The sequence below is a fragment of the Puntigrus tetrazona genome, chromosome 7 (assembly GCF_018831695.1).
Source record: "Puntigrus tetrazona isolate hp1 chromosome 7, ASM1883169v1, whole genome shotgun sequence".
Classification (NCBI taxonomy): Eukaryota; Metazoa; Chordata; class Actinopteri; order Cypriniformes; family Cyprinidae; genus Puntigrus; species Puntigrus tetrazona.
Genome location: NC_056705.1, coordinates 41,633,011 through 41,655,004, shown reverse-complemented (window position 1 = coordinate 41,655,004; position 21,994 = coordinate 41,633,011). Strand labels below are relative to the sequence as shown.

Here is a 21,994-nt window from a genome sequence, read left to right as displayed (position 1 = left end):
AATGCAGCAAACATGTTGTGTGTGTGTGTGTGTGTGCATGTGTGTGTATGTGTGTGTGTATGTGTGTAGTGTCGTCTTTTTCTTCACTGATACCGTAATACTGATTTCCCTGTATAAAAAAATCCCCTATCTTCCTTCTTATTGGCTTTGTATTAAAACATTCATAATTAGAACTATCAATTTTAACATTGTATACTTCGTATTTATTGGGGCTAACATAACAATCTCCACATAGTCCCAATATAATAAATATTATAAGTGTCAAATGTACTCAGAAACACATAGAAATTCCAGTAGCAAAGTCATCAGCTGGAGGGTTCAGATATCAACCAAAGAGATAATTCTAACCCTTTTTTGTGTCTCTGGGATGAGACACACCAGCATCAGGCAAAGAAAAAAAACCCTCCATACAACCCTAGTTATCATACACTAAATTCTTAACTAAATACAGAGTAAATACAGCTATATAAAAGTTCACGATTTGCTCTATTTTCTTTTCTGCCTGATGAACAGGCATCACAGCAGCTTGTCTGGGCTGCACTATTTCTTTACAAGATCCGTGGTTGCATTTTCTCTTGACTTCTGGACCATCTTGAAAACCATTTCCAGAGCATTCTTAATGTAACTCTGCACTAGTAGTTTCACGCCAGCTGAAGTGAAGCTGGAGAAGCGTGGCTAGAGCGTCTCTGGTTTGATGTGATTGGAAAGATGTTCTGCGACTGAATAAATTCACTATCGTCAATAAAAACAGACAGAAATAGCAGTTATGAGGTAGGGGCAACCCTGGAGTTAATAGCGTTAACATACTAATTATTTATAAAAACAGCGACTTATAATTAAACAAAAATGCTCAAAATAAAATGTTATATAATCATGTTGCATCAGATTGAATCGTAGCCGTTCACATGTAGATCGTAATCGAATTGAATGGTGAAACTAGTGCCTATTCCACACACACACACACCACATTTTATAATGTGTGCTAATACTCCAATAGAGCAAAAATAAAACTATTCAAATGTAATAATATTCCAGGCCTGGAAATGTGAATTCCCCTAGATTCTCTGCGTCTCACACACCTGGCGCCGGATGAAAGTGTTGCTTGTCCTCCTCCACACACGCACACACACTTACAGGCGTGTCACGCTCCCGACACACACACAACCTCTCCTTGCGGAGCGTGAGAGGCGGACCTTCCAGACCTCACTCTTGAGTGGCGGAGCCAACGCTTCAGACTCTGCGTTATTACCCACAATTCCTCTGGATGCTTGCCTTACAGGCCAAGCGCGGTGGGCTTCTTTAACTTTCTTTGAAGCTGAAGCGTGTCATTTCTGGGATGTTAACACACTTCCTCTTCTCTTGGTGTGATGCTCTGCTCTCAGTCGAGTGAGGAGCATGATGGATATCTTCATCAGGTGACACATGTGTAGTATTTCAGGAGCAGATCAGCTACAGCTGCTGCAGCAAGTGTGCATTCTGATCCCCTGCGGGGTCAAAGGTCGTCTCATTCATCTCAGGAATGCATCAGGCCAGAGATCTGAAACACGTCTGAGATTCCAAGACAGAGACGTCAGAATCCACTCTCTCTCACAGGAATCAGTGCTGAAGCGCTCACATTAACCCTCCTACAGCCTGACCTTAGAAGAAGCGGTTCTGATGTAGGAAGAAAACACAGAGGAAAACCTGCTCAGTTTTATTCAGAGAAGATCAAAGAAATATGAGTGAGTCATCTATATCTCAGTGCAGTGTAATCAATGAAGCAGTGAAGCCTCCTCAGAAGATGTGAGATGTTTTTCTTTAGAGCTTGTGAAGATCATTGCTCCGCTGAGGAACAGTGAAAGTAAGATCGATGATCTGATTTTCTAGAAAATGACTGATGGAGAATCAAATAAAGCCCTAGCTGCTTGGTCAGGAAGAGAGTTCATCCGGAAATATTACTATTTTTGAATATCACTTCATTTATTTATCACTTTGTTATGCTTTTATTCTGACATTTTACTTGATCAAAATGATCCAAAGGCTTGGCTGCAAAAAGGCGTGTGAAGTACCAGCTGAAGTGAGCATCTGTATAATTCTACTAAAGAGAGGCGAGAAGAAAGGAAGCGGTTTGTATCATAACATTTTGATTATAAGGCCTTTTTGTGTATCAAATATAATACAGTAGCTTCACGGGGTTAATGATGCTGGTTTTGATGATGCTTTCTAAGCTCTTGAGTCTCTGCCGTCATTCAGAGCTGATGGCGGCGCTAGCGATAGACTTTATCAGTTTGGCCGGTCCAGGATGATCAATAGCGCTTACACTCCAAGGGCTTCCAGCACAATCAGAAGGAGTCCATGGAAGCACTTCCACACAGACACATCTGTATCGACAGCCAAGAGGGTCTGCGGAGGACTGTAGGAACACATTAAACCTTAAAAACACAGTAAGCGTTCATGTTTCATATCATAACTGTTAGAGACCGGTTTAGCATGGCGGTTCATGACTGCTCTGCGTCTGCTCTGTTTGTGCTACAGGTTGTGACCGGAGTTGTTTGTGTTTAAATACCCAGAGAACATAGTGTGTGTGCATGTCATATTTCAGTTCCCAATTATAATGAGCAGCCAGCTTATATTTAAAATAATTTCTGTAACACTTTCTAAGAAGTCTGTGAGTGTTTAGGTGCTGAGTTTTATTTGAGTCTTTTCTGTGAGGCTAGTGTGAGCTAAACTTGTCCTCAACTGAAAAAAATGGCAAAGTGTATTATGAACCTAGAGTGTTAGTAGGCGTAGGTAGGGTAGGTAGAATGTTCACATGCTGCAAAGTATTCTATACTCACTATGTCTGTCGAGGAACCATCGAAAGCAGACGCCAATACTCTGATGGTAGCGCTAGCTGACATGTAGCTGTCTAAAGGGTGCCAGCCAAATAATCAAAGTCATATTATATTAAAAAAACACACGTTCAAAGCAGATGTGTCATTGTGACCTTTTGGCTATTTGCCAAATACTTATAAAGTTATTTGTCCACTTAAAAAATAAAGTAAAATGTAAAGATCCTGAGACTTATAATGCATGGCAACTTGTATGTTTACAAATGATCATACTCTTAAAGTTAAAACCTCAAGTAAATATTAGAGACATTAAATTGATCCCTAGGTATTAAGACTTGTATGGCTTAATATAATGTAACTTCTGTCTCGTGGAAAACCCATGAGTGGTTTGTCTTATTAAAAAAAAAAATCACACAGTTTTCTACATATTTTTTAGAATATAAGGTAAAATGGTTTTGCACTCTGTAGAATCTACATCTCAAGAAAATGAAATCCTGATATGATGACTAAAGCTACTGAAAGAGCTTAAAGGTGGAGATGGATATAAGCATAGGCTTCAACAAAGTGCTGTACCACACATTTTTTTTCCCACAAAGTCTAAATACCCTGGATATTTCTGTAGCTGTGGTCTACTAAAAGAGTCAAAGGCATCAGAGCAAAAATGGAGAGAACAAAGAAACAGGTCTTTGGGGCGTTTTATTGCGATCCATTGGCATCTTCCCATTATTTTGTCCAACTCTTATCACTTAGAAAGAAGCTAGGAAAGTCAAACATTGCTTCTCTTGTTGCCCTTCAACTGAAATTATAACCAAAATCCACACAATATGATATCTTATCAGTATTTTACTTTCTGAACCGTGTATTCTATGTTTTTATTACAGTAAAAAGCACCAGTAGCTCACGAGTGCAACCGTTTAGCGCCATTAATAAGTAGAAAGTACTTTGCACATAAAATATAAAATGGCGCCCCCATAGTACAGAAGCTGTTGACAATTTATTTTAAACGACATGCATTTTTTTGGTTTTCTACTACGTATTTTAGTAAGAGACAACATTTATGTTCTAATAAGCTATAAATGTCTTTATATAGGGGATCCCTTTAAAACTGTTCTCATGAAATGATAACAGATATAACATAAATTAATAAATTATGAACAGCACGTTATTAATAATGCATTATGCATACATCATAATGCCTTAAGAATACCCTTATATTGATTTATAAATATGACATTCATAGAAAGTGTTACTGAAATTTATATAGATAAATAATGTTTTGAGTGCCTTTAAAAGGAGTGCTTATAACAGAAATAATATAGTTTATAAGAATATACTTAAATTGTACCTCAGAGTTTACAAAGATAAGGAATTTTGTTCGTCTTTTGCAACAGAAATATCATCAAACAGGATAATATTTTTTCATGAGCATTATCTTTATATTTTCATCACGTTTCCCATATATTCTTATGAGACAATAAGTCGAGGATATGATGTGAATTGTAGTTCTTGGTGAACTGCTCTCTTAATGTGGCCTTCATGAGGATGTGGGAATACAGATATGAATTGAGAGCTTTCGGCATGGATCATATTTTTGGTTCCTATGGAGATGGTGTATGGTCAGGCAAGCGAGCAGTGATGTTCTCCATGTCCAGACAGAGACACTGGTGAACTTCCGTGTGCGGCGCTCTTATTGGAGAGGTTGGCATTCCTGCACAGGTCAAATTTCTGACTTACGAGAGACATGATTGATGGAAACACTGCAGCTTTTTACCTCCATCTCAGCGAAAGCGCTCGCGAGATTATACGGCAGCTGGAACGCACTGATAAACGCGCCGGTGGCTGGATTAGCCGCCTGTCATTTACCACGCGGCCAAATGTAAAAGATAACCTTTATTATCACAGAACAAGTGTCACATGAAGAAGAGGAAAATAACAGCAAACGGAGAGGAGCCAACTCAGCCGCGTCAGAGGAAGCATTAATGGAGAGCTCTTACATTCGCTGGAGTGATTCTGTTCGAGACGGAACAAAGCGTAATTAACAGGCCACGCTGAACCATGCCAAAGAAAACAAGCAAATACATCAGGGGCGTAAATGAGAGCGGAGAGCCGGAGAGGGGGTGGAAATGCAAACGCACACGCAATCTACTGAGTTTTAAGAGCTTTATTTCTGACAGATAGCAGACGTCTCGTCTCTTCTGTTCTGTTGATAAAAGTTTCTCCATAATGTGCACTGAACCTTAATCGAGCGTCGACACTTTAAGGAAGACCAGAATAATTCTCAGTAATGTATGTGCTTTTGTCATTTAACATGACTTGGTTTCAATGTATTTTTATTCCAGTTTAAATTGTAATACTTCTAACGCTTGAATTTAAATGCATTTTTCAGCAATGTTGTCTTCATGCACATCAATGCACGCAATGAAATGTGAATAATTAAAAAAGCATGCGATAATAGATAAATAAAGAAGGTATTTTGCACTAAACAGTACAGACAGACATTTAGTGTATTATTGGCTCATTTAAACAAATATCGTTCCACTATTCCTGAAAATGAAGTGGTTTTGATTCCCAGCTCAGTGTTCAATTTGGCCCTTTTGTCACGGCTGTGACTCACTGTTCCAGAGCACAAAAGCGCTTTCTGTATTAATTAACACGGGGACTAATTACACACACACAGACACATCAGAAACAGAAGAACAGCAGTAGAGTTTCCTCGAGACGGACCTTCTGTCTCTCAAATCCCGGATCAATATGGCGTAAAAGCGCGTCTCTGGGGTTCAGCAGCAATCCAGGACGAATCCAGCAACATTGACTGCCGTCACAATCCAGAAGAAAAACGCTCCTCTGCCCTTTTGTGGCTGAAAGCACCAGCACAAACTTATCTTGAGCGAAGTGAAGCAAACACAAGCCCACCCTAACCGCTTTGGCCCGCCGCTCGGCACAAAAGCGCCAAAGGGAAGCGGAAAATACGGCTGGGATGGCAGTCATACTTGAAGGGTTTCCTGCTATTTGTCTCTGTTGGTAATCTGCGCTTTTGCGGCGGGAGGATGACCGCAGCACAATGCGTCTTTACACCAGCTGACCTGTGACAGCGGCTCTAAAGGAGATTGCGCTCGCTCAAAACGTCCAACAAATATATCTTATTATGGCCGAGGGGATTTTCCACAGCGAATAACCTCATCCAGGCAAAAACATCTGCCGACGACACTAAAGGAATGAGAGCGAGGCAAAGCTGCATCTAATCGTGCATCAGTCGCTGTGTGGCGCTGATCGATTCCCAACCCCAAGCCATTAACTGGCGCAGCTCTGTGTGTTTTGAGCTCGGTGAATAACGCCGTGGCCGGCAGAAGAATGCCTGCTATCTCACTCGCAGCGTTTCTCGCAGATAAGCGCCAGAATCAGTATTACATAGCCAGACATTTTTAATTTCCAGCTGCAGCGAATCGGCCTCTTCTGGCTTCACTCATTGTCAGTTAAACAAACCCTGCTAACTTCAGCGGGTAAACAGTGACTAATCACGCTGGGCGTTAGCCAGTCCACAGAGACTCAATTAGCTGTATTTAATTAGTGCGTCCTCCTCTGCGATTAGGGAGCGTTAGAGAAGTGCTGCCGCTTCGGTAAGGACAGCTACAGTAATACGACTGAAATGAGCCTGGAAAGTGGTTACTGTTGAGTAAAACTATTACAGGCCACTTTGTCTAAACAAAAGATGAAAAATAGATGAAAAAGCGTAACTCAAGAAGCCGAACTGAAATGAAACACACTTAAGTTGAAGTACTACAATAATTCAAATGGAAATCTAAAAAAATAAACAATGGAAAAGAAAACTGACAATATAAAAAATTTAAATGAGCGATAATAATATAATGTATATATTAAAGGTGAAGTATTAAAATTAATTCAATTTAAATAATAATAAATGAAGCTATATATAAATAGAAATCTCAAAATGTAACAAAACATCAAAAGTGAAGATCGGTGAAACTTTTAAAAAGCAATTCAAAATATTGCTATTGAAATGAAGATTTAAATCGCCCATGCATGCATGAATACCGAACAAGTTTAGGTTAAAGTAATTACTGAAACCAAAAGTGAAATAGATAATAAATGAAAGCTAAGCAGAAATGACAAAAGCACGTGAGCAAATTGAATCTAAAATTAATACTAATAATACTGTAATAGCATATCAATAGTACTAAAATAACACACGGAGACACTTAAGACACAATTAATAATGCATTAGTTCAATGTCCCACGGGCGTTTATTTTATAGAGTTAAATATGTATGAATGCATGAGATGAAGTGCAGTCCTACACTTTGTGAAGTCACACCATCACTAGTGAATTAGGCAGCACATCCATCCCGGGTGCTTCGATGACCTGAGCGCCATTAATGTGTGTAAATGGTCACCGGGGTTTTCTTTGGCCCACTGCGTGGCTGGCGACTCTCTTCACAGGGCGACTGCACCATTATTCTGCATCAGGTGACGGGAGGAAGGAGATATACTGTACTCCAGTGTATAATGAGAGTTCAGGTGGCGCTTGGGATCTCTTTTGCCCTTGATGTTAAAGGCGGTAAATGCGATTGTGAGAAAAATGGTCTCATGCGCTTCTAACTTTTAATTTAATGTTTTAATCCCTAGCTCATTATCACTGCTTTTTGCCTCCGTAACTCAAAATTCCTCTTGCCTCACCTTCTGAATTGACCTACACTGCTGTTTTCCCCTTCACTCTCCTGGCTGTGATTTATTCGTCCCCAGCAGAAAAACCTCGCGTGGCGCGAGCTGAAGTGCTAACATAGCATCACGGCAAGCGCCAGTTCAATTAATTTATGCTTTGAAATGTTTTTACGTCAATAACCTTTCTCCTCGAAAAGCTTACAATCATGTGGAGAGCACAAATTAAATAACAATTAACGGTGGTTATTTGCCGCCGTTAGCTTGAGGGATCGCATCTCTGCCTCTGCCGTCGAGTTTTTCAACAGTTAATCAGAGAACTGGCAGAGTGAAGTACCATTTAATTCGTGAGGTGATTTATAAATGTAATGCTGATTAATTGTGTGTGTGTTTCTTGGTGAAAAGCAAACAATTGCTGACTTGTATTGAAATACGCAACTGATTTTTGTGAAATGCTGTTGGTTTCAACGTCAATTAATAGTTCTTTCTGTCATGTTTTCCAGTAGAGATACTGCTTTTGTAAAAAGCAAATGTGGCGCTCATCCCACTTCCTCATTACGCAATAAAACCGTCAATAGCAAAAGCGATTTAAAGCATAAAACTTCCTGAACAGACTGCATTTTATGCTAATACGTTTAATTGTTTGAAAAAACAACATTTGGCGTGTTTAAAACCAGCTAACTAGATCGTAGTTTATACGTAGTTTAACAGATCTAATCGTCCTACAGCAAAAAAACAGTGCTGGTTTATGCCTCTTATCCTCGAAAGAAAGGGACACCAAAGAGTAGTGTATTCATGGAAAGTGGTTCTAAAACAATGCCAGACACCAGAAATCCATATTTAATTATGCAGTGCAGCTAAAGAAAGTATTTTTCTGTTAGTTTGAGAAATATGAATAGAAAATATCCTGAAATGCCCCTTCATGCCCGAGAGGGACCAAGGGCGAATGTATTTGGCTGAACTTGTCGAGAGTTCTTGCCGCTTTGGTGGAAGGTTCTGTATTGTACAATGGAGACCGAAGATCGATTCCTCTCAGGAGAGAAAAGCGTATAGTCTCACAGGCATATTTTGATTTCCAACAATACATATAGCCTGAAAGGCATTGATTTTCAGGCCGCATGGATTGTCACGTTCGATAATTATTAAGCGGCATCGCCTCTGTTCCTCTAAGGTTGACTGCAGGCACTTGGCTTTATGGCAGGTGAAATTTGGCTCGTTTTAAAAAGCTTGATTCACCGTCGACCTTGGCATTGCTTTAAAGACTTACACACACCCACAGCCAATCGCAATTAGCGTTGTGCTGAGCTTTGGATAAAGCGTCTCATATGTTATTTGTTGGCCTTTCCATAAACCTTGCAAATAAATTAGCAGAGTTTATTGTAAGTGAGTGTGGTCATTTCTGCAGTGACACGTTCTGCACTGAACACAGGCAACATCGTTCGCATTAAATCATTTAGTACGCGTATTCATTTTACAAAAGAGGACAAACACAAGCCATTTGTCATCACGTCAGCCATAGCTATTAGCAATCCTGAAAGAGCGATTTTCAAAAGCAACCGGAAATGAAAATGTCTGAAAGATAGGCAGTGACGTATGTGGGCAGCAGTCATAGCGAAAGCTTTGTGGCTTTTATAATTACTGTAATGTACATTGATAAGACTAGTGGACCTAGCACTGAACCTGGGGCACCCCAGTACTCAGTCGCTCAGTAGCTGTTGTTCATATGGGTTAAATGAGTGGCATACATGATGTACAGGCGTGAGGTATATCCATAAACCATATTAAACAGAGTCTAATTTTACACCATTGTGAAGGCAGCTAAACTCACCAACAAGATGCAGCACACACAACAGATTAAATCCACTATCAGCTTGTATGTTGGGGTCAGACACAAGTATTGGTTAGACATCGAAATGATCCCTCAGCAGCTTTCTGTAGCTTTTGTCGTAACTTTATACCTGCATGTTTAGGAAAACAGACTGATACGTAGACTTTAGCTGCCAAGTTCCTTCTAATGGATGATGCCTACACAACACAGAAGAGCTAAAATTAGACACTCATCCACTGCAATGTGTAGCTCACAGTCTGTGAAGAAGTCACGAGAGGATTTAGAGTAGAATGTTTGCACAAAGATATAAAATTTGTGTTAATGCCCAAGGGATGATTACTGGAAGTGTTTTAAAAGAATAACGTGGGAAACATCATACTATTCTGGACATCGTAGACCAGATGTGCTGCGGCTGCTTTTGTGTTTTATGTCAAATGGATGAATACGTCAAACATGCAAAGCTCATGTCCAGGTCATCTTCCGCGTCAAAATCAAAACTGTATACGTGCATAAAGTTTTTTCATTGTGACATTATTTTTGTTACAATTTAGCTTCCTATTGTACTGAGATCATTTCCATTTACTGAGGTGTTAAAATGATGAATTAAACCTTGAGATGTATGAATTTCGAAATGCAGACCTTGGCACTTGCTTGGCATAAATTAAGGACATCTTCAAATCTTCGCTGAATCGCAACACTATGAAAGAACGTTATAATGATTTCCGAGACAATGAGGAGCGTTTCAAGCTCTTTATGAGCTGCAGGAAATCCACCATTACAGCAGATGCCTCCCTCTGAGGCGCTGAAGTGTCATAATCACTCTTTAGTCACTATTTAGACAGGGATATTATTCCGTTGTCTATCATACATTCATTCAAATCCTTCACTGTTTTCTGGAAACAAGAAAAATGGCCCTGGAACTGTCAACATGCAAGCTGGAACTGCACAGTGATACAGCAGCTGTCATAGATGCTCGTTTGCTCTATTCTGAAGTAAATCTACAGCATTTCATTGCACTTGTAATCAAATTTTGCACAAATTATCCAAAAGCCTGGTAAAATGCAGTGAAGGCAGTTGTAAGAGATGTGAGCTGTATTTTTGTTTTTGTATACCTGATCTGAGGTTCATGGAAAGCAAATCCCAGGAGATGTTTGTGTAGTTCAGGGCTAATCACTGTGTGTGTGTGTGTGTGTGTGTGTGTGTGTGTGTGTGTGTGTGTGTGTGTGTGTGTGTGTGTGTGTGTGTGTGTGTGTGTGTGTGTGTGTGTGTGTGTGTGTGTGTGTGTGTGTGTGTGTGTGTGTGTGTGTGTGTGTGTGTGTGTGTGTGTGTGTGTGTGTGTGTGTGTCTGTCTGTGTGTGTGTGTGTGTGTGTGTGTGTGTGTGTGTGTGTGTGTGTGTGTGTGTGTGTGTGTGTGTGTGTGTGTGTGTGTGTGTGTGTGTGTGTGTGTGTGTGTGTGTGTGTGTGTGTGTGTGTGTGTGTGTGTGTGTCTGTGTGTGTGTGTGTGTGTGTGTGTGTGTGTGTGTGTGTGTTGCCTGCATGCACGCTGGTAATGTTCCCTAGAGGCTTGTTGACTTCTTGTTTGTTTTAGATTGCTTGTGTTTGCTGTAGGTTCACAGAAACATTCACACATACACACAAGAGGTGGTTAACCTTCAGAAAATATTGGTCAAACTTTTAGCTTCATTTTGTAATGAATATGTGTTTATATTGAAATTCACCAATAAGTGAATCAGTAGTAAAATAGTTAAAATAATGAAGGTATGAATGTATCCACATCAAACTAATCTGATATGTATATATATATCTGAAGAAGATCTATAGTGGGTCTTGGGCTACATAATTCTAAAATAGTTAATTTGGAAACAATTCTTAAACAAATCAATAAATAATTAAAATCTGTCTTTGCTCTTATAGTGTTTATTAGAATACATCACATCTGAGTTAAGCTGGTCTAGACTTAATTTATAATGTAATACAGTTCCTTCTGATGTTTGAGGAGTGACGGGAATGTCACAGAATTTTTCCAAATGATTATTGAATAAAGGTTTTCTACTGATAAGATAATTCAACAATTCAAGAGAAATAAATGTATATATATAAAGCAGACCAGCCAAATTTAGAATACTCATTTCTAACCCTCTTACTGACTACATTTTTTTTTTTTATTTAAAGTGTGATTATTAAAACAAACGTAATTAGACAGTATTTGGAAGTTGGGTGGTTAAATGTTCAGCATCTCCCTTCAACGTGAACGTCACGTGGGTTACCCTTCATCATCTATGTATTGTCAATGTTACCGGATTGCTTACAGCTAAAAAGCAGTGCAGACACGAGGTGTGTGTATGTGTGTGTCTTTCAACTTCATCCAGATTCCAGCAGCAGCTTCAGTGAAAGTGTGTGTGTGTGTGTGTAACATTGCTGGTGTTCCTGTGTTTCAGAGGATCAGCTGCCCCCAGGTTTCCCCACCATAGATATGGGCCCTCAGCTCAAGGTGGTGGAGCGTACTCGTACCGCCACCATGCTTTGCGCTGCTAGCGGTAATCCGGACCCGGACATTTCCTGGTTCAAAGACTTCCTCCCGGTCAACACCAGTAACAACAACGGCCGCATCAAACAGCTCCGATCAGGTAATTTCCCTCCGAGCACTCGGCTCCGTAACCCTAGAAGAAAAGCAGCGACAAGAGCCGCTATTGTCCTTCTTTCCGTTTGAGTTTCTGTTCTTTCTCATGGAGCCTTTTCTTTGGTTTTCTGTAGGAAACGGCATCTACGTCGTCTGCGTCCCCCCTCTGTGTGTGATGTGTCTTGTGTTCCTGTCTGTTTAATTTATTACCCATGATTCACTGCTATGACTGCATTTTTGGCCAGCTTAAATTGGGCTTTGTTTTGTTTCCATTTTAACACTTAGTCGCAAAAAGCAGCCGAACCATGCATAATAAATAAGTGTCGTTCTCCATGTCCTTATTTTCCTCCCTCCAATGCGCAATAAGCAAGATCTGGCTTCATTCAGAGCTCTCGAAAGAATCATCAAAGTTGTTTTGTTTGTTGCTCTCATGTCATGACGCAGCACACGAACCGGCGAACCTCAATTATGCCCAAAAACGTAAAAAAGAGCGTCCCTTTGTGTGTGTGTGTGTGTTTGTGTGACCCTCGTGTGTATGCGCATCAACTGACCAAATTCAGGGCTGAACACGTTGGTGATTCTTTGCATCGGGCGGTCTCTCTTTAAGTAGCGCAAAACCCCAGTTTCGTTTCGCTAAACTCGTAGGCTGACCGCGCCGCTCGAGGTGCTCCGATGTGTTTTCCAGCCCTCGATGGTACGACATGTCTTCCCAGAGTCCTCCGCTCTGCCCTTGTCCTGTTTTCTTCCGTTGTCTGATTTCTCTCTTTGATTTTCACCCTGTGCAATAGAGTGTCAGATTTAAGTGTATCAACCAGAGCAAACGTAAGGAATATAATCATATTTTCTATGCTGTCTTTCTTCTCTCTGTTTTGTAAATCTCCAGAGTCCTTTGGTAAGTTTGTAGATCTGAACACACATGCCTCCCACTAATGTCTCCACCATGTTTCTCAAACTACTGTTAAAATGCATGGCATGCATTTTACTAACGGTGTCGATAGGCCAGCAGAACACATTGACTAGCTGACTAGCAGTAAAGCACACTTGCTCAGGGCCACGGCAGGACCGACACTGACACTGTCACTCCATCTGTGTCTCTAAAGCTCACAGCTCAAAGACTATCCACTGTCCCCCAGTCAATCAGTCCTCAGCTCCCCTCTCCCGCTAGATCACGGCCACAGGTCTCAGAACGGCCCCTTGTGCTTCATCCACTGTACCAGTTGCTCTCTGACCTCCTAAAGTGACCAATGCTCAATCCTGTGCTTTTCTCCACTAGAGCCAATGGCTGTCTTTTCTGAATCTCTCTTTCCTGTTGTAGCCTAATACAGTCTGTAAGAAAGCAAAGCAAAGCTAATTTGATTCTTCTTCCAAAGCGGCCAGCCTCTCTTCTCGTACTAACGACTCTTCTTTCTTAATCTTATTTGCATTCATATAATCCACCCAGGTGAGTACGCCAATAAGAGGTAAGAGTGCTCAACTCAAGTTCACAGAATGAACAACTGACTTCATTCTTCCTGTCCCACATGTGTCTGCATCCATCGAGCGCCCGGCATCTTCCCATCGTCCTCCTCCTCCTCCTCGTCCCTGCTCCATCCCATTCTGTTCATATCTCTCGCCATTTTTAGCCTCAGCGCTTTTTAGTTCTTTGGTTTGGTTTTGGTTTCAGTTAGAAAGCCTCTTGTATTTTTGGTTCTTTTCGTTTTTTTCTTCCGAGCCGATATGCTTACTGCAGCCCAAAGAAGCATATCCTGTACGTGTTTTTTTCCTCTCTCTTCTATTTCATTGTTTTTGTATTATTTTTCTTATCTTTTGGCCATAGCAGATCATGTGTCCCTTTTTTACCGTCCAACTAAAACAGCCAAACATTTTTCCCCCCTTAGCTGTGTTCTTGTTCAGCCGCACATGAGCCCAGATGTCGGAGACACGCCGGAGACCTCTCTGCCACAATTTTTCCCCAAAAAGCATCTTTCTGTCTTTACAAACTTCTTTTTTTCGCTCTTCGTCCTCCATTTGCTTTCCTCTACCTGTACCCTTCTCAAAAGGAGCTAAAAAAGCCCAAACAACCACTTTTTTGATAAAGTTTCTGCGGTGCTTTTTTCCTTCCACCACCTATTTTTTCCTTCTTGCTTTTCTTGGGTTGAAGGCTGTTTTCCTTTTTGACGCGTTTTATTTTTCCATTCTTCAGGGTTGGGGAAAAGCTAACGGTGGGTCTGGCAGATGAAACCGAGGTGGCCGTTTTGTGTCGTTTTTTTGGTTTTTTTTTGGTCAAGCTCCTCAGGAGGCGGCGCTTCGGTGCATTGCAAGAAACCTTTTTCCCTGGGTCATGTGACACCACACTGCTGATCCCATTGGTGGATTTTTATGGGTGTCATTTGTAGCGCAAAGCTATGGCAGTGGTTGGTTGCTTTCTTGGCGGTGCGAGCCGTTTTGAATTTTGACCTCTAATACAATTGCATTTTGTTTTTCAGCTAAGGGTTGTCAAAGGTTGTAAGTTGTGCCGACACACATTTCTTGTTCTTTGGAAAGATTTGCATGTGCTAGAGGTTTATGTACTGGTAACGATAATTCTCCCAACAGATTTTTTTTCTTCTTCCATTTTTACGATTCGAGCAGCGCATTTTTTTCCTGAGAGTGCTGCGTTTTTGACTAACTTCCACCTTGGAAGTCCTTGGCCATTTTATCGATCAGTCAATTTGAATTGAATTGAACACCAAAATTTATGGTCCAAATTTCTTTTTTTTTTAATTGTCCTCCCCCTTTTATGCTGCTTTTGTATACTGTAAACCTTTTTTTATTTGAGCCATATGCTGCTGTATTGCAGTTTTCACTCATTCCCATAATGAACAGTCCTGTGAGATGTGTAATAATATTGCAGGGCTAACCCCTCCCCATCACCTTTTGTAGACCTCTCAATTAATAATCGATCAAATTACTATTGATCATTATTATCACAGCTGTTTTCTAAACAGTAAAGCTCAAACGATTTTGAACCACCATTATGATTAAGTGCCTTTAGAAACCCTGCAACATGTATCTTGTACTGTATGTTTTCCTCTCCATTGATGTGGTTGTAAAATGTCGAGATAATTAATGCTGCAAAGTCTCTTTTCTTTTGGTTTCTTTCTGTGTGCCCTCTGAAATGTCTACTGCAGTGCTTGCCACGTTCTTCTCTAGGCAGCGCCAAGATAGTCAGCAGGGCGAGATCTGAGCTTCGCGACACACTTCGATTTAAGCACCTCGAAATGACTCCGTTCTGACAAAATCATAATATGCATCGCGGATCCACCGTGAAATCCATCTTTAGTGCGAAATTGCTTTCCCATGATGCATCGGGCCTAGAGAATGAAACACTGCATTAGACATTTTAAGGAAACATTTCTACCCCCAGCTTCCAGGAGCTTAGCTTGCATAAACTGGTTAAGTCTATACCGAGCTCTCCAATGCGAGGCGTGCCTGCAGATGCCGCCTCTCAGGGTTAAGCGTCAGTATAGCGGCAGGCCTTTAGCCCGAGCCATTTTGTGGCGTTCACCCTTACGGCGGTCTAAACAGAACAAATAATGCCATTCGTAGAGAGAAATAGGCCTAGCATGTGATTTAGTGGAAGTTGTTTAATGGCTCGTGTTATTATTGTAATTATCTTTCTCTGCTCGTGTTCTCTCCCACTGTGTAGGAGCGCTGCAAATCGAACAAAGCGATGAATCGGACCAAGGGAAGTACGAATGTGTCGCGACCAACAACGATGGCACGCGCTATTCTGCACCTGCCAACCTGTATGTCAGAGGTAGGAACAGCTCACGACGGTAAACAAAGCTGACAAAAGAACATGCAAAAAACACAAAATTGAGCCGAATAGCAGGTCATTTTTGTTGTTCGGGTCCCTCTGGTTGCGTGAGCATTTTTGTAAGTACAACGTAATGCTGCAGCCTTGATTTTCTGCCTGTCTGCTGTTTAATTTCAGCTTAACCTTTATTGACTTGAATGCTTGTTGTGTACTTAATCGACTGACTCGTAAGATAACAGGAATGATGGATTGAGTTGAACCTCTTTACTCTCTACAGCAAATGTCTCAGTGCTCTGTGTTTATTGCCAAACATGGAATACAACTGTTTGACTTTTCTTTTGGAGCTTTATTTTGAAGCAAAAGAAAAAACAAAACTTTAGATAAATTGTAGTCGATATGACCTTATTTTTTTAAATACAGTGCAATCTTTGATCTGAAATGTAGTTTAAGCCTGTAATGTAATGAATATGGATGATTCTTCTATTAAGTGGAGTCTTCTGTACACTAGGATGATTAAATAAAGTGTTCTTTACAAAAACAGAATTGCTCAATCACGATTATTGTGTGTTTGGGTTTATATATGGTCATATTGGAAAAGAGATGTTTACATTATGATTGGAAAATAACTATTAGATGTAATAACCTAATTGGTCATTATTTGAAATTAACCTTTTTAAACTTCCTAATATAATTGGATAATATTCAATTCAGTTTAGTCAGAAGATCCCTTAACTGAAGAATCACTTCACTGTATAAATATAAAATGTTATTTGATATTGACTTATGATTGAACAGATGTATAATCTGGCACATTAAAGTCAACATGAAACTGGGTTTGCAACCTATTTTACTTAATTTTAAAACAATACAATAAAAAGAGCTTGATTTTCTTGATTTCAGCATATAAGAAATGACTGGATGGTAGGCCTAAATAACAAACAAACAAAAAAACACCTGCTTAATATTGGTCATCAGCCACCAAGCACATCAGTGAATATAGTCAGAAAACTGTGCTTATGATTTCACGTTGACTTTAAACCTCTAATTTGTCATAAACTGCTGCCAAAATATGTTCCATTTTATAAACTTTGTGGCCTGATGTCCAGCGCTGCTCAAACAAACACGTCACTGCTTTAAAAAGTGTGGCTATATTCATACACAGGTCCCAGTCATGCGGTTTACATGAAGAACCAATGTGTTTGTCAAATACTGCATGATCAAAACTGCAGAAGAAAGTCAGTCCAGACCACAGTACCTGCTGATGGCATGTAAAGCTCATAACTGGACCTGTGTCATACTGTTTAATGGGCAGCGCAATAAAAGGCCTGTAAAATGCAGCACACTTTTCTTTTCCTAGACATTCTGTCTCTAGCAGCAATTCTCTGGGTTGAATGTGGCCTGTTTTACTCTCTCTGTATTTTCCCTTGTTTTTCTCCTCATTTTATTTTGTTTCCGCATCAATTCCCTACATCCCTCAGAGCTCCGAGAAGGTTGGTGTGTTTTTTCTTTCTAACCATCTTCAAACTCAGAAAACAAATGATACAGACGCTAGTCACAATTCCCAAAGTACAAAAAAAAAAGTAGCTGCATTTGCGTGTCTATGATTAAATTCTGCTTTTGGTTCCTTATGTTTTATGTTTTGGACTGTTTTTTTTTTCCTTCTTTTCCCTTTTGTTGTGGTCTGAACGATTGCCCTGCTCTCCACTGTACTGCTTGACCAAAAAGTGGTGCATGTCAGTCAAAACGTGCTCAGTCTGTCGGGGGGCTTGCATGGTGCAATGCTGAAGTTGTCTGTCTTCTCCCACATGTCAGTGGTCCTGCTTCGTTACTTTGACCGACACATGCTTTCCTAACACCTAGAAACAAGCTCTCGTTCGCTGACCTTCACCACGGTATGAACTGCGATGAGACATGCTCCGTAGCTCTGTGAGATCAGATATTTTCTTTCCTTTCCACCTAACGAGCTGCTAATAAACGCCAATTGATGCATGTAGGCGTTGTTCTCAAGACTCGACAAATGGAGCAGTATTCAGATGAAAGGAAAACATCATGTCTTCTGGAACAGCGTTTCAATTGGAAATTAATTGCAATAGGATTGAAAATCTGTTCAGTGTAATTAGAGATTTCATCTCCAGAGAAGCGCGACATCTCTGGTCGAATGCATGCCACACGTCGTTGAAATTCTTATCTTTCCTCCTTCCATTTCTGGCGGTTAAAGGCTTAAAGAGACTTTAACTCCTCACTAAACATTGAAGCCAAGAACCGTCCATGTAAACAGGAGGAGATGTGATGAACAGGAGCAAGTAAATGGGATTAAACCCTGACCACAGTTCAAGGTTCCTCAAACCTGAGCTTGCAGAGTTTAACTCAAACCTGATTAAACTCACCTACCTGTAACTCTGTAGATTTTAATTAGCTTGCTCTCATGTCTCATTAGGTTTAAAGTTAAACTCTGCAGACCAGTGGCCCTCCGGGGCCCAGATTTGAGGAACCCCTCCTTAGCTGAAGGTAATGTTCTAATCATAGACCTCTAGTTCAGCATTTCCCAATCCTGTTCCTAGTAGCATGTCAACAGTATACGCTTTGAAGATCTCCTTTAGCTGGTTCTCTGAAGATGTGTACTGTCTGTGTGCTTCAGAAGCACGATTAAGAAACACTGATCTAGTTTACTGCCAGTAAGTGTCTTAAGAGCAAAACTCTCTCACGAAGATTTGTTATGATGAACCTACCATAAACATTGTCAAATCCAATGATTCGTTGTCCTCAGATGGGCTTATTGTAGCAGGACTGATAGAAACCGCTGCACACTGACTCCCAGAAGCTGCGTAAAGCCGGCGGAGCCTGTCGCTTTGAGAAAGCTCCTGCCACTGCTGTGTGCATTATACATCAGCCGCTGCCGTCTGAGACTGACAGTATGTAAGCAGTAACACTGACATCGGTTCAGTTATTTTGGACTCTCGAATCTTCTCCCACCCTTCTGCTGTCCCGTAAAACCCTCTTCTGAAGAGCTGGCACATAGTATCTCTGTCTCTCTCTCTTTCTCTCTCTCTCTCTCTCTCTCTCTCTTTCTGTCTTGGAGACTCCTGCTTTTAATAGCCCTGTTGATTTCCTGTTATCTGACTCTACTAGTCCTCCCCCCATCCTCTTCTCTCTTCTTGTTCCCTATTTCTCTTTAATTCCCAAAGATTCCCTGTGGAAGCAGTTTGCCTGTTTGCATGACAGATTCAAGAATGTCCCCCACATGCCCCATTTGCATTGAGGTTTATCTTTTATTCATCTATTAATTTGCTGCATCCGTTCATTTTCATTTCGATTCCGTTTCAGATTCAGCCTTCCGTTGTCTTCACCCTTGTTTATTCACGGTTTGAGACCGTTTATGTTGACACGTGTGTCCACTTTTTGAATAGCAGTGATGCGCAACAGTCACAGCTAGTCTCTACCCGTTGTTAGTTAGCGGCGGCCCTGCCGTGGGGCTCGTCGCCGTGTGTGTGATGTGGCAATGTGATCCGGCACATTCCTTCACATCAACTGGAAGAAAGCGCAGCATCGAAGTTGTTCAAGCGCACACAACTCCAGCATGCTGTGGCCCTCCAGTTCCCCGTGTGCTGCTGTCTGTCTGTCACGCGTGGGTCACCTGTGCATGGCGTCTGTTTCAGTGTCCCAGTCCAAATGGAGGGAAGCGGAATGTTTGTGTGCAGTACATGTGCAGTAGTTTCCTGTTGGATCCTGCTATATCTCAATCATTTGAAACAGTGTAGCGGTGAAATCCACCAGATCGTTGTCAGTTCCTCACCTGTTAAATGTTCCCGAATGTTCCTTTGGCCTACGTCTGGCTGGAAGTTACCAGTGCTTGTGTTCTCTTGCAGTGAGACGGGTTCCGCCCCGGTTCTCCATTCCCCCGACGGACAATGAGATCATGCCCGGTGGAAGCGTTAACATCACCTGTGTGGCCGTTGGGTCGCCGATGCCCTATGTTAAATGGATGTTGGGGTCAGAGGATTTGACCCCTGAAGATGACATGCCCATTGGGCGAAATGTGCTGGAACTCACCGATGTCCGCAGTCGGCCAACTACTGCGTGTGTCGCCATGTCAACGCTGGGCGTTATAGAAGCGATCGCGCAGATTACGGTCAAAGGTGAGAATCCACAAGATGACTCATACTTAACATTCCAACCGGCACCAAGCTCCTGTTATTTGATCTGTCTTATCACATTCTGCAGATGAATCCACAAGCTCCTACCGTTGGCACACTCGTTCGCTCAAACAGGCAGACACACTTACAGCTGTTCACATCCACACACACACAAAGCCTTTGTCTCCAGCAGACATAACAAAATCACATTAGTCATAATATGCCCCAAGAGACAGCACGCAAAGACTAAACATTATCTGTCCTATCGCCAACCTCACCTAATGCGCTCTGAATTAAAGCAATAAATTACAGCCCGTGGAATATTTAAGATGTGTTCTAAACAAACCGCAGAGTCTCTCTTACCTCTGGGGTAACTTGGTTTTCTCCTTATCACGGAGGTACTGTCAAGACTCTTGAGCTTTTTTGCTGTATTACATTAGCAGCAAACAGCGCTATAACCCACATCTACTGTTACTGTGTTGGAAGAGCAAGCTGACACTTTGACCTTCGGCTACTATCCCAAGGGAAGAGCACATGGTTTGTGAATGCTAATGACAGAGCCATACGACACAGCTTAGCTTACCAATACAATAGCACACACAACAAAGACATTTCCTGTAAACCAGGTGAAGAAGCAGTTGTACTTTACTTTGAGCGTTCTGATAACTATAAGTAACTTTGTAACTACATGTCGACTAGCTCTTAGAGTAGACGGTTAGAGTAGGAGTTAGTAAAATAAGTTGACAAATACTATCTGATAGTAAGAATATCTGATAGTAAGTTGTTTGTGGACACATCAAAATAAAGTGTTAGAAGGTGTAGACAGTAGACAGTCTACTAATATTCTAATGACTGTTAGTTGACATGTAGGTGAAAAGTTACTTACTATCACTAAAGTGGACTGTTGAAAATGCGTTACCAAGAACCATTTCACACCTGTTTTAAAATAGTTATTCATATGACCTGATACATGCATGTGTGCCATTTTCAGTGCCACCACTCTTGTCTTTACTAAACATGTGCAAATCAAGGCACTGAAAGTGCTGAAATGTTAGTTTTTACAACTAAATTAGGCTTGTTGTAAAAATGCACCTCAAGGAATGACATGAGGCGCGTCTGGGACAAGTTGGCAGATTTGTGGTTTTGGATATATCCTTCATCAAATCAGGGCACCTAAAACTGGCACCATTTAATTTTAGTGATTTGCCCCCACAGTCATTAATATTGCTCCAGTAATCGTAAGAAAATCATTACAGTGGATTTACCATTTTCCAAGTAATTGAAATTCACTGACAAGCTTTTTTATTATTGCTCCAGCTTTACCGAAGCCACCAGGTGTACCCCAAGTAACGGAACGCACAGCAACAAGCATCACGCTCACATGGGATTCTGGGAATCCCGAACCTGTTTCTTATTACATCATCCAGCACAAGCCCAAAAACTCTGAGGACTCTTTCAAAGAGATCGATGGAGTTGCCACCACTCGATACAGCGTGGGCGGGCTAAGCCCTTACTCTGACTATCAGTTCAGAGTAGTCGCAGTGAATAACATCGGACGTGGGCCTCCAAGCGATGCCATCGAGGCCAAAACAGCAGAGCAGGCCCCGAGTACTGCTCCACGGCAAGTCCGAGGGCGTATGCTAAGTGCCACGACCGCCATCATCCACTGGGATGAACCTGAGGAGGCAAATGGACAGATTACTGGCTACAGGGTTTACTATACCACCGATCCCAGCCAGCATGTCAACCAATGGGAGAAACAGATTGTAAGAACTTCCAACTTCCTCACCATTCCGGGCCTGACGCCCAATAAGACTTACTACATTAAGGTCCTGGCCTTCACCTCTGTAGGAGATGGACCGCTCTCATCTGATTTACAAATCATAGCCAAAACAGGAGGTGGGTATTGAGAATGGCAAGAATAACAGCTCTTGTTGTTTTCTCTTTGCAGTTATCTTTGTTTTTAATGTTAATTATAATATTTGGTGGAGACAGAAGCTTGTCATAATGTGATGAATAATTTTGTTACACTATGGTTCCTTTTTGCTGGATGTTTCATGTTGTAATGTGTATTTTGGAATGAATTGCTTCATTTGATTTAGTTTCTGATTTAATTTGTAACTTGGTGGAGATAAGAAAATATAATATA

At 41.1% G+C, this 21,994-nt stretch overlaps 2 protein-coding genes across 2 annotated transcripts in view; one reads left to right on the top strand and one right to left on the bottom strand.

The window, feature by feature from the left end:
• LOC122348901 (receptor-type tyrosine-protein phosphatase S) overlaps positions 1-21,994 on the bottom strand; it is an 819,186-nt gene that overhangs the window by 44,085 nt on the left and 753,107 nt on the right.
• LOC122348861 (receptor-type tyrosine-protein phosphatase delta-like) overlaps positions 11,727-21,994 on the top strand; it is a 54,175-nt gene continuing 43,907 nt past the window's right edge. The window contains 6 exon segments of the mRNA XM_043244749.1: positions 11,727-11,941; positions 12,818-12,826; positions 15,602-15,712; positions 17,191-17,202; positions 19,579-19,848; positions 21,163-21,744. Coding sequence (XP_043100684.1) covers positions 11,788-11,941; positions 12,818-12,826; positions 15,602-15,712; positions 17,191-17,202; positions 19,579-19,848; positions 21,163-21,744 — 1,138 coding nt within the window. The 5' untranslated portion in view covers positions 11,727-11,787.